The sequence below is a fragment of the Linepithema humile genome, chromosome 5, assembly GCF_040581485.1.
Source record: "Linepithema humile isolate Giens D197 chromosome 5, Lhum_UNIL_v1.0, whole genome shotgun sequence".
Taxonomy (NCBI): Eukaryota; Metazoa; Arthropoda; class Insecta; order Hymenoptera; family Formicidae; genus Linepithema; species Linepithema humile.
In genome coordinates, this window is record NC_090132.1 from 617,668 (window position 1) to 631,323 (window position 13,656).

Consider the following 13,656-nt stretch of genomic DNA (forward strand, 5'->3'; position numbering starts at 1 on the left):
TAGTTAGATTTCTAGATATCGCAACAAGAATGTATCGCTATTTTTCGTATCTGTGAAAACATTGTTTGTCACATATAGAATTTATAGCAGTAATGTTCTAGCAATAGCTTCTGAAAAATTTAGGTACCATTGCTAAATGTTATTCATTGCATGATTTAACACGTGATTGATCTTATATAGATAGGCGCTTTAGAGAAACTTTCTTTTTAAAGTTCACAAACAATACAGATATATATTCTGTTTCTGTCATCTAAACTGATTAAGTAATTACATATGCAATATCACAACAGTTGCTAATCATTTATCTGTTTTAGTTAATTTTTTACACCTAGAAAATTTTAGCTATTATTGCAAGATCATTTTTTTGAGTGTACATGTAATAATGCTTTGAATGATTCATAGGTTTATTATCCTTTCCCAAAAACGTATTATAACTCAGAATTCTGTTTGAGGCAGAAATAGTTGTCGGAAGAAAGACCGAATCGAATAGAACACTGAACTGAACAGTATTCCGGTCGAAACGCTATTCGGTTACAGCAAATGTTCTATAGTCCGTATTTAGCTTTAAGGATCCAAAACGTTCCTTACACATTATATTTATAAAAACTAAATCAGATTAAACTATACTTACATGCTACATCCATTTCGCAAAAATGTATTTTTATGCTCACATAATCCAATTACTATTTAAGAAGTAAAAAATTTCTTCTATTAGTTCAAATTATATCTTAATTAGAGCACAAAAGATTATAGAACTTACTTACATGAACTTAATAATGATAAGAGATAATGATAAGATTTGTCTAACTACATTATGTTCTTTTTTTTAATGAAATAATATATACATAAAACTAGTATGCATATTCAAATATTAGCAAAGAAAAAAGAAAAAAATGCAAAATTGAAAAAAAAGTGAAAAAATGCATAAAAAAGAACAAATCTGATTAATTTATTAAAGTATAATTATTAAATAATTAATTATTACATAATTATTAAATATGTTGTAATTATAATCTGTATATATGTAATCTGTATATGAATGCAAATCTCTAAAAAACAAAAATATTTTTGTCGTAGACAAAAAATCGTAGACGGTCAATGACCCCGACTTCTCATCATCCCCTCTCTTTACTTTCCCCTACTTATATCTTTTCAGTCGACAGGTCGACACTATGTCAGGCTCCGAGCTTGCATGAACCTGTTAGTGCATGTTCATTCTTCGTGTAGGCAAGATAGGTCAAGGCATAAGTGGACGATCATTCCGTCATTCACAAAAGCCAAATAAACTTCTCGAAGGAAGCTTATCGAATGATTTCGCCGGCAGCAGTCAATTGGCAATTTTCAAATAATCCATTTGACAGTTTTCTTGTGACAATTATACACGCCTCTGTTTTCCGGAAAAAATGGTAAGTGGCACGTCTTTGGCACGAATAAACAACATGTCAATGTGAAATTACTGTTCCTCGAACTGCGATTGATAAATCGACTTAAAGGACACACATATAAAAGTTTGTTGAGAATCTATTAGAGATCAATGTTTATTACGCGCGAAGTAATCGAAATACAGAGAAGAGAAACAATTTTCTAGTCGTTAAATTATTTTAATAATCTTTCTGACATTATTAATCCACATGTGCGTTTTCCATGTTTAAGAAAATCGAGATCTATCAAATCGTAGCTCGTAGGATAAATAACAAAGAAAAGAAATGCTTAAGATAATGTGTGAAAAGTATAATAATGTGTTATTGTGATTTTTGTTCGGTAGTTTTATCATTATTCTTGTGATTATTTGTGGCGAGCTTGATCGAATTGTGTGACAAATCGGAGCGAGATAAATATCTTGAAAAGATAACACTTTCGAACATTCTAGAAAGGCCCAAACATGTGAAACGCGTAATAACCAATTCGCTTTATATTATTATATTATTGTTAAATATTTGCCTTTGTCCAAAGTTAATAAGAATACAAATAAATAATTAATAAGAATTGACACAAATATAATTTGTTATTAACTGCGATTTGTTAAATTTAGATACAATTGCACTAATAATTCGAATTAACTAATATATTAATTAACTAAACTTATTAAATAAATTAAAAATTGATTGATCAATTAGCTTAGAGATAAAATTAATTAAGTTAACTTTGTTTCTTTCATGATTAGTTCTATCTTTAATAACTATAAACTGTAAAAAATTATAGATAGAGAAAGAAATTTAGTTAACTTTGGAGCAGAGCTAAATCGTGTACCTATGCAAATTCACATAATCGGTAGTGAGATACTAACTTTTGTTTGTGTACATTTTTTTCTGCCTATATTGTACCGCACATAATAGATGACAAGAGTATAAAAGCGTTATAATTTAAAATTTTAATTTCAATTTTGTTAAATTCAGATTTGTATGAACAACATGAAGAATACATATTCTTTTCAATCGTGATAATTCATAGGACCGCGAGATTCGGAGTAAAATACATTTTTCAACGTCTATATGGCTTTCCGATTCAATTCATAATAATTTAGAAAACTCGAAAAATTACTGATTTTAATTTTTGCTACATATAATGCAGAAAAGCATAATGCATCGTTATGTCAGATTTTATCAGGACTCTGACTAATACGATCGAGATTCTGAAGACTGAATTAATTTTTGACGATTACGGAAGTGCCTAAGTATCATTAAATTTTAGAATTTTGTGCGAGATTATTTTTCACACTTAAATGAACGATAAAATATATTTTTTAAACTTTAGAAAATTAAAGTATTTGTTTCTCAATTAATCATTAATTTAAGTAAATTTGCGATGTATATTTGTACAATTCCTGCGTTATAATTGATACTGACCTAATTTTACTAATTTCTTTCAATCTTTTAAATTAATCTTTTAAAAAGCCATTTAGTTATCTTTGGAATTAAAATTAAGATGATTTGTGAGATGCACAAGGATGACGCAATTCCGTGACAATTTCATCATCCTGCGATACACGAAAAAATCGGCGAAAAAGACAAAAGAAACACGAAGAAAATAATTAAAAAATTTTGACCCTGACCTGAAATAAAACAAAACACATATTTCTGGTTCTTATCGCGCGATTGCACCGGATTTCTCAGCACCATTGCCGGATGTGGAATGCACAGTAATACAATATCGCGAGTACGATAATTTACAAAAAGTCCTTTATTTGCGAGAAATTTTGATAAAAATGGTGAATTAAAAATTAAGATTTGAAAAGAAGAAAAGAAAAGAAGATCATTTCGAGCATTTGTGCAACCGCAAAAACGAACGCAATATATATATCATAATTTCGAACACAACTCGGAATTTTTCCCCATTCGACAAAGTCTCTATGACTCACGAACCGGTTGTCGATAGCATGAGTCATCCATCTTTTCCGATCCCTTTTTCTTCGAAGAAAAAGATTTCAAACGAAAATTTTGAATTTTACATACCACGCACTACCTAGGGAAAGCAAACACAATATAAATAACCAAGAACAAGATGCACAAAAAACCAAGATTAATGCCTATTTCCACCAATGTAAATTAACTTTAATCTCGATTCGTCTTAACTTACTCTTCACCTTTTTCTAATTCTTCGAACTAGTTCGAAGTTAAATTAAAGTTCGAGATTAAAGTTAATCTCTACGTTGGTGGAACCGAGCATAAAAGAATCATTTTCCGATTCTAGAATAATATGTGTTTTTATTACAGGCCATGATTGGTGAAAAATATCCATGTAACGGAGATCAAGACTGTCTTAACGGACTGTCTTACTGCTATGATGTCTCTCAACGTTGCGTTAATTATACACAATGCGTCAACTTTAATCGTGTCGAAGCTGAAGTACCAGCACGTGAACCGTCTCAGTGCGGGCCATGTATGAAAGGGTAAGAATATTATACGCCAATGCACTTGTTTCTTCCCATTTCTGCCATTATTTGTTACTCTATCAAAACACAGAAATAACAAAAATCGCCTACTGCATGCTTAGTCATTGTACATCTGTTTATCAGAGCCTCTTTAAATGTTATATTTATTCGATCGCACCGGTGCAACCACATGTACATTACACGATACAATGCAATGCTGAAATCTGCTGCTATTCTTTGCACTTGAAATTAGTTAAAGCTTTATATTTTTAGCATATTGGACGAAGTAAAATTTGACAGTATTTGTTATAATTATAATACAATAAGAATTTAGCATTTCATATCAAAGTAATCCATGTAAAAACATTTCTTGCTATTTAATCCTATAACTTTCTTTCATGTTAACATCGGAAAAATCTTCATCTATGAGAAAGAAATTTTCTAATAAATTTTACTGATATAAAAGTATATTTTTATAGTTATTTGACAATTTAGATGATGAGCGGCAAATATCGGTATAAAATTCTGTCCATCGAATGGATGAACTATATGTGTGTCGCAGTCAGAGAATAAACATCTGATTAGAATGGTATCGCATAACGATATAAAAAAAAGCGGCAAGCACGTGCGTTGAGAGTATCTTATGACCGATATAGAATCCACCTGATATGCAACATGATCTTCTGTCCTTTGTATAGAATTGTATATTTTTTGGATTTGTAGATATACCGATATCTTTGCGACCGGCAACCATAAGACACTATCGTGTCAAAAAGATGCAAATGAGCGTAAGTTGAAATTTCTTTTTATCAAAGTAAACTTGATATTACAAAATATTCATGTCTCAAATACGTGACACAATTATTTTTCTTCTAATTATTCAATATAATACAAAGCACAAAATTTCTCATTTTAAATTACACACCTAGATATTTAGAAAACTTTGGTTAAACCACTTAAATTTTTTTCTATTTTTAAAAAGTTTATTTTTTTCTAAATTTAATGATGTACAGATGAAAGTACAGAATTGCTTTACTTAAAGCGAAATATCCTGTATATGTATGTGTGTGTGTGCGTGTATATAATATATGTATATTTATCATTGCAGCAGATGATACTGCCAATATTGTAATGATTGTTTCGATCGTAATCTGTACGTTGATTGCGTTGACTGTGTTGATTTGGCTCATATATATTAATTATGAAAAACTTAAGAACTGCTTCTTAAAAAACTGTAAGTTTTTAATCCTTCATAAACACTTACCTTATATTTACATTATTTCTTTGCAAATACAATTTTCTTATATATATATAAAATCTGTATTTATATTCTTTTATTTAGTATTAATTTTATTATTAATAAAATAAAAAAATATATATATGTACGTCTAATCGTTCAAATTCAATTTTTATAATAACCATATCTAATAAAAGTAAATATGATTATCATGATAACAAATTAATATCGAAAATATATATTTTCTTAGGTTGCAACTGCTCTCCGGTGCAATCTGTGGAAATCAATCAGCGTATTAGCAATCATGCAATTGCGAATATTTATGAAGAAGCAGTCGCGAGCGCTCCACCAGAACAACGTAAGTGTATTTATATTATTGGATTCATAAATATTGTTATATAAACAAAATGGGAAAAGGTTTTGTTGCATTTTCCACAACGTGTTCCTTCATGACATATACACGGAAAAAAGAATTTTGCTATTGCAGCAAAATCGTCGTTGCTATTGTATATTAGATGTGATAGCGATAAAACTTTACTATCATAACTAATCTTTCAAATTATTCAATGTATCGAAATCTATTTTACTGATAGAATAGATGAATTTTGTTGAGTACATTTGTTTCTAAAGACACATTAATTTGCTGCTACGACAAAATAATTTATTTTTAACAAATGTATTTTGCTAATGCAGCAAAATTGTCGCTGCCAATGCAATTTTGATGGCAAAGTAAAAATCAATTTATTATAATAGCGATATAATTTGCAGATTTTGCAAAATTATTTGCAGCAAATAAAATTAGCATCTGTAACAAATCTCTTTGCAATCCATAATTAACATGTTTTGCTATAAAGTATAAAGTTTATTGTGCTAGCAACTTCTTTTTTTTTATCGTGTAAGTTCAGTCAAAATTTATTCAAACAGTTTAAAGCTTCAATGACAAAATGATGATCTGTTTAAACTCAAAGAAATAATAATAATATAATATAATCCACTATTTATGGAACGTTGTAATAGCAAACAAAATCTCATAAAAAAATCTTGTATTATTTCTAAGTGTATAACTAGTAGATAATCGATAGCATGTCGATACTGATGCACATGATCTTGCCATCATAATAAATTTATGTAACACAAACTAGAAGAAATTGCACTTAATTTTTGCTGTGTGTGTGTGTGCGCGCGCGCGCGCGCGCGCGCGCGCGCGTGTGTGTGTGTGTGTGTGTGTGTGTGTGTGTGTAAACTTTTCAAACAATATAAAGCCTACAAGCCTACAAGTCGACCGACGGTTGCTTGAAACCACGCTATAAAGAAATCTTTATAACAAACATAGATCAACATTTAAAAAAATACACTTCTCATATAAAACGCACGATTTTTTCCTAACTTGTACAAATATCTGCACAAACTAATAAATTAGTAATAATGAATTAAAGCTATAGATATACATAACTTGGGCTTTTAACCACACGCTTTTAAATTGTAGACATTTAAATGTGCACAAAAATAATCGGTTAAGAACGCGTTAACGAAAAACAATTATTGCATTACAGTATTTCTACATATCAAATCCATCAACATATTTGAACGGTGAAATAAAAAGTATGGAGAATTCAGAGCGCGGTAATTGTTCTGCAGATTATTGAAAAATTATATTTTATTTTTATAATTAGCAGATATAGAACGTATGAAGCAGCTTCGTATATAAATTTATATGTTTGCTTTCAGGTCCGTTTGTTGAAAAAGCAAATTGTGTTCTACCGCATAAAAATAATGGGAAGATAGATCACAATCAACTTCAAATGGCTGTACCAGCAGTACCACCAAATTGGGTACAGAATGCAAATTATGGTACGAATATATTAACTTACTCGAGTGATGAAATGGACGCTGCTGAAGAAAATCACAGAAATTGCACACTTCAATTAGCAGCTGTAAATGACGAGTAAGTAGATAAATATTTTATTTCCTCATAACCGATTAGTATTAAATTAATTTTTTGCTTATTTTTTTTCAATGCTATTTGTCAATTCTATAGCAATTTTATACATTTCTTTTTGTATCAATAGACTTGCAATTAAAAGCACTAAATTGCAAAATTTATTACAGAGAAATTCTTTCTGAACCATCAGAATATGCAGCAGTCATCATGCAACATGACACCAACTCCAGGAATACACCATTAATTAATTTGCCCAATAATAGTATCAATAATGCAGATAATGCAGATAATGCAGATAATGCAGATAATGCAAACATTAATACAAGTTTCTCGCTTCAACCAAATGGAGAGATGAATAGACAAGAGAAAATAAAACATGTATTCATTAATCAATCATTAAATCAGCATATTACGATGAGTGTAAATGTGAATAAAGATGACGAATTAATAAAGCAAATTACAAATTAATCTAATATTGTTAATTAATTCGTCGTTTTTGTTCACATATAAAATAAATCATTTGATCATTTGATTTATTTTATATCTCTTCAATTTTAAATATAATTTTGTAAATTCCAAAATAAATAATAAAATTATTTTGTAATAAATCACAATTTTGCATTATACTTTGTTTTTTTTTATTTATATACATACCAAATTTTGCAAATTGAACCCTCTTAGATTCTTCTCGTCAAAAACTAAAAAAATTGGCTTGACATTAACAGACGTTAACTTGAATAATTAATAACAAAGAAATTACGTCTTATACTACTTCCTAGAGAGTAAAATTAAACTCTTGCGTTAGACGTCCTCTGGGTATTGAGATTGAACTATACAATATTTACTTCTAGGGTCTCTATGTGAAACGAGTTTGCCATCTATTGCTGTTTTATAATTCATGCCGTTCGTACATAAAGTGGCGCAAACTTTAGACGATATGAGCGCTGGGTGAAGTCCCGGCTAACGTTTGTCAATGTTTTTTTCTTTGTCATTTGATCGTGACGTTACATCAAGTGAATACTATCTTCGTCGTTGTATTGTTAATTCGTCTCATACCGCAAAAACCTTGGAAGAACTGTGCCGAGCGTTCCCCACCATTGTGTATCTCGAGTATTTTGTATCTCTAGAGTAGATATATGAAATAGCAATTCTCAATTACGCAAGTACTGATTGACGAAATTAAAATCTCGAGGATTTTCAAATAATGAGCCATCGTGGGGACAATAATATGGATTTGTTGTTTTTCTCGTCTATAGACGATGCCACGAAAACGTGGCTCAATACTCTGCATCGAATGTGGGCACTATGTAAGCATAATTTTTCTGACGCAGTCAAGTGAATATTAGCACTTTAATTGCATACATTAATTGATTGTCTTAATAATTCCAGGGAAGAAGTGCGACGGTGTTAGTAGAACGTTAACGGATTACTTTGAGACTGCACCAAATCCATATCTCAGCACGTTAAGAATTCTTGTCAATACCTCGGACTTTGATCACATGACAAACAGCAAATCGCTTGCATATGCAGGTTTATTGCTTATCTATTTATTTCTTTAGCAATATAAACAATATTTTAATCTAATCTTTTAACATAATTTGTATAATACCTATATATATACATATTGCACAAATTTATGTTAAAAAATTATAGTTGTCTATTAATATCATAGAGGATATACTTTAAAAACCTTAATTTTGATAGATTAAAGAAACCATTTTTTTAAACCAATTTAAAAAAAAAAAATCATAAAGTATTGAGATTAATCATCATTCTTATGTCTTAAAGTACATATGAAGGTTAGGGTTATTGGAGATGTGTCTTAATATAAATTATTGTATTTATTTTGTAAAGTAATCATAATAGAGCTTTATTTATACAAAAAAGATCTTTAAAATCATAAATTTATCATTTTTATTATATTACAGTAATAGAAGAGTTTTCAAATTGGATAGAAGATAGAAAAGAGGCATATAAGGAATTTCTTGTTCCCGATTTGAAGTTAGCAGCTTTTAAATTAGTAAGACAGAAGCACATGAAACAAATGTTATTGATTAAAAAAATATCTTCTGTATATGATTTTGTGGAACATAAAGATATGTTCTTACAAGTAATAAAGGTATATATGTGTGTGTATATAAGCTCAAACATTTTACAAGTATAACGATTTATTTCACACTTCTGTATTATTTTTTGTAGGATATGATACGAGAAAAAGAATACAAAGAAGCTGCACAGTATGCAGCAATGTTACAATTGCAAAGCCACTTTATAGATCCAAAAATATTGTTATTACCTCTTATATTACAAAATAAGTTGCAAGTAGTTGACGAATTTCTAGTTGACTGCCCAGAGGTACAACAAACCTTGACAACTTACTTAGATGACCTTATAGCACCAGGAAACAATGTACAAATTGCATTAGAACAATTTATCCAGTAAGTGATACTTTATATAGCATGTGAATTTTTGCTATTTAACTGAGAATTTTACTTAAATAAATGAATTGTTTCAGAGCTTATGATATACCAGAAGTTAAGATATCAGCACAAGCTCGTCCAATAACTAGACTTATTGCACGTCTAATAAAACAGTACAATTTGTCACCCGATGTATGTCCTCACTTAAATACAAAACGAAACGAAGGAGCATTACAATTCCTAATGTACAAGCGTTACATGGAGAATAGCTTAAGTGAATATCCATTTTTCTTTACAGCTATTCAGGATTAGAGATTTGTCCTGTTTAAAAATAAAATATGTTAATATCTTTTAATCAATTATCTTTTTTTTCTATTAGATGTTGCCAGTTGGAGAGAGATGGTAAGAGAGGCAGTTGGAGATGACCGTAAATTGCAAGTGGAATTACTCTTGATGCTAGTTAATGCTAACGATGAAAAAGAAGGCTTATACTGGGCAAAACAATATCAAATACCTAAGGAGGAGTGGCCATGGGCAATTTTGCACGAAGAAGAATATAATGGAGAAAGTAATGCTCTTTTATCTATATTTTTATATTTAAACCTTGTGGAGTACTCATAATATTACAGTTTGCAGGGGTAAATGATGGCGCTTCTACGAGCAGAGAAGAAAATTACGAACTGACTGAGAATAATTCAAATTATCACGTCTTAAAATTGCCAAGAGAGTCCATCAATGTAGTAGATAATGGACGCTTGTTTGAAGAATTTCTTGATACTGGACTGAGAAATGTTAGCATGGTTGGAATTGATTTGGAATGGAAGCCTAGTTTTGGTAATAAATACTTGACACGAAAAGTGATAAAACAATGATCATGAGTTTACAATACTCCAGTTAAATATGAAATATTTACACTTTCGTAGGATCTAAGCCACCAGAGTTAGCGCTCATACAAATAGCTACAGATGATAGCGTTTATATTTTGGATGTCACTACTCTGGGCAATGAATTACATGAGCTCTGGATTGAACTTGGTCTTACATTATTTGGAAATAAAAATATTGTGAAAATTGGTATGTATTTCTATTTAAAAAATAGTCTTCTATATTATTTTAGTTATATGATACATAAAACGTCGTTTAGATTTAACTTTGTATTTAAATATGCTAAAATGATAAAGTTTACTTAAAATTTAAATATGTTATTTAGTTTCAAATTAAAGAATTAACATTATTTTATATAGAAGAAGCATATATATATTACATATATTATTTTTCTCTCAGAGAATAGGAATTTATTATGATGTCGTACAAAAATTATTTTTTGTATTAAAATTTTCATATGTTAACACAGGATTTGGCATAGCACATGACATGACAGTCATGCGTAACAGTCTTCCTATTATATCGTCTGTGAAAATGCATGGCCAAGGATACCTGGATTTGATGCATTTATGGAAAAAATTAGTGGAAGAGCACAATTTTGTGTTCCCGTATAAAGGGGATCCAAGTTTCACTAGCAAAAGCTTGAGTAAATTGGTAGAGCTGTGTTTCGGACAAAAACTCGATAAATCTGATCAATTTTCAAATTGGGAGTTACGACCTTTAAGAGAAAGCCAAATAAAATATGCTGGTTGGTCAATTTTCTCTATCTTTCTAACATTGTATAACAATTTTATATTACTAATAGTACTAATAACCAATAACTTTTGCTAATATATCTGTTATATATGACAGCATTGGACGCTTATTGCTTATTGGAAATTTACAATGTACTGGCAGAATATTCAAGAGACATGGATATACCGTTTGAGGATATTTGCACTGAAGTACAGTATATGCCACAAACATATACCAAACCAAATGGGAATAAACCTGGATATAAGGTATAAACGACATTATGGCAAATCATATTGCTATGTAGACGGTTGTATAATTATACAAAACGACATTTATCATTTACTAATTAAAGATATATTTTTGCTTAAAAATCTGACAAATAATCGTTATCTGCGTTATAAAATATTTTTATTTTTATAATTTTTTTCTCTTTTTCTCATTATTTAAAAATCACAGAAAAGTATATTAGTTAATATACACTATATGCTAGCATACAATTATGTTTATCTTTTTTTTGTAAGGGAATTAATAAGAATAAATATTTTTTACGAAGGAAACATGTTATTGATTTAATCATGTTGTTTGCTTATATGTGTTTTTGTCAAATGTTCTTGTCAATTCTGTAGAAACCTAATCCAACAACGCCTAACAGAAGCAACGAGAATTATCACGCGAACACGGAAGCTTCGTCAAAGTGCGGAACAACGCCTAAACACAAGCTCGCACCCAAACCAAATGGGTATCAGTGGAATAAACAAAATAATCAGGAGAGAGGAATCGCAAATATTGGATTAATCACAGTTAACGATGGAAGACGTGATAATCAAAGAAGACACGAGAACTATAGAAAACATGACAACCATTATAATCATAATCAGGATAGATACGCGCGTTCCGGCATACTTCTTAACGATGAAAGATACGAAAGACCCAACAGTGCAAGACGCGACAATCAGAGGAGGTATGAAAACCAAGATTATAACAATCAAGATAGATATATGCGTGTCGGAAATGCGCTCCAAATGGATGAAAGATATGAAAAGCATAACAACGAGAGACACGAGAACCAGAGGAGATATGATAATTATAACAGATATGATAATCAAAACAAATATGGTAATCAAAATAAGCGTGACAATTACAACAGATATGACAAGCAGCATAAACGAGAAGATACACAAAACAGACGAGATATCCAGAGCAGGATGAAAGACCAAGACGGTGCGAGTAAATCAGCGTCACGGCAATATTTAATTCCTGCGCATAAGTGGCGCGTTGTATGCGACTCGATGCTGGGTGGGTTGAGCAGCAAGCTGCGGATGTGCGGCGTGGATTGTGTGCATGTATTATTTGATCAAGGTGGGGACGATTCCGCTCAATTGGCGATGCGTGAAAACAGGATTCTCTTAACGCGCAACAAGAACTATGAAAAGGTACGATTCACTTCATATAATTTACGATATAGCCGATGTAATTCTTACACTAATGATATCCGTAATGTAGTTTAAGCAGTATCTACCGTTGGAGAATTGCTACAGGATAATGGCCGACACGCCTGACAACCAATTGCGCGAAGTTCTGTGTAACTTTGGAGTCATAGTTAGCCAGAACGATATTTTCAGCCGATGCCAAATATGTAATTACGACGAATTCGTGAAAGTCCCGAAGAGATTGATGGACGATCTTGTACAAAGGTGAGTTACGGTTTTCGATTGATTTAACTTTTCAATCTATTTTTAACGCCATGAAAATAACAATCTCCCTTTGATGTAGTTTTGTGAAAATTATAAGGCAAAACAATTACCGGGTGCTGCCTAATCAATCCGATAGCATGTCAAAGGTCGGCGATGATACTACAAGTGACGATTACGAATTGGCTCGAAACCCGAATAATTATTTCACAAACAGTGAGCATCGCACGTGGCGTCTGTCCACAGACACTGTCGACGTAGGCAAGTGCACAACCAGATATCAGATGAGAATACAAATCGATAAAGTCCCTTTAAACGTACTGAAAAATGTACAAGTCTTTTATATTTGCGAACATTGCGGAAAGATATATTGGGACGGTTCGCATTTGGAGCGAGCACTTAATGGTGTTATCAAAGATTTGATCGTTAAGTTGTAAGTATTAATGTTAGATGTGATAAAAGACTCGAAGGTGCATTTAAAGGACTGCCGAGATATTAAAAAAAAAAAGGAAAAAAAATCAAAAGTCCTTAATTCGAAGCTTCGAGTGCATAATGGTTCCTGAACTCTACGGCACCAATGATAAGTATGCGCGTTTATTGCCGCGTTTATTGAAAATACCTAATCACGATATTTGTGATGCAAACCCATACTATCGTATCAATATATTGTTACCGTTGTTTTCTTGCATTTTTCAAGATACCATAATATTATATTTTATTGTTCTGTTCATTTTAGATATGTATTATCGCGGTGATATCGTCAGAAGATAATCCGATAAAAATGTTATATTGATTACATGGATATTGTGCCATGTATGTTTAAGTTACTATGTTAACAATTGTTTTCATTAATTGTCATCTTAGTATAATCGTTAA

General features: G+C 30.8%; 2 protein-coding genes and 1 long non-coding RNA gene across 4 annotated transcripts; all 3 read left to right on the plus strand.

Annotated features, from left to right (window-relative positions):
• The first annotated feature begins 800 nt into the window (after positions 1 to 800).
• LOC105675624 (uncharacterized) lies at positions 801 to 7,676 on the plus strand. Of its 2 annotated transcripts, none has more exons than XM_012372906.2 (7): positions 801 to 1,406; positions 3,714 to 3,889; positions 4,595 to 4,659; positions 4,983 to 5,105; positions 5,359 to 5,466; positions 6,837 to 7,053; positions 7,218 to 7,676. In XM_012372906.2, exons 1-7 carry the CDS (start codon positions 1,404 to 1,406, stop codon positions 7,516 to 7,518), a joined length of 993 nt encoding a protein of 330 aa, XP_012228329.2. In that variant the 5' UTR covers positions 801 to 1,403; the 3' UTR covers positions 7,519 to 7,676. The 2 variants fall into 2 exon arrangements, with proteins under 2 accessions (XP_012228329.2, XP_012228328.2); XM_012372905.2 differs by having other exon boundaries at positions 812 to 1,406; positions 4,980 to 5,105.
• Positions 1,413 to 3,105, plus strand: LOC137000282 (uncharacterized). Its single transcript, XR_010890576.1, has 2 exons — positions 1,413 to 1,893; positions 2,895 to 3,105. It is a non-coding gene; the product is annotated as an uncharacterized lncRNA (long non-coding RNA).
• Positions 7,677 to 7,946: 270 nt separating the features above from the next.
• On the plus strand, positions 7,947 to 13,298 carry LOC105675270 (exonuclease mut-7 homolog). Its single transcript, XM_067356429.1, has 13 exons — positions 7,947 to 8,357; positions 8,440 to 8,580; positions 8,979 to 9,169; positions 9,250 to 9,488; positions 9,566 to 9,744; positions 9,850 to 10,038; positions 10,107 to 10,304; positions 10,394 to 10,543; positions 10,824 to 11,102; positions 11,207 to 11,355; positions 11,716 to 12,522; positions 12,593 to 12,783; positions 12,863 to 13,298. Exons 1-13 carry the CDS (start codon positions 8,255 to 8,257, stop codon positions 13,215 to 13,217), a joined length of 3,171 nt encoding a protein of 1,056 aa, XP_067212530.1. The 5' UTR covers positions 7,947 to 8,254; the 3' UTR covers positions 13,218 to 13,298.
• Positions 13,299 to 13,656: the final 358 nt, after the last annotated feature.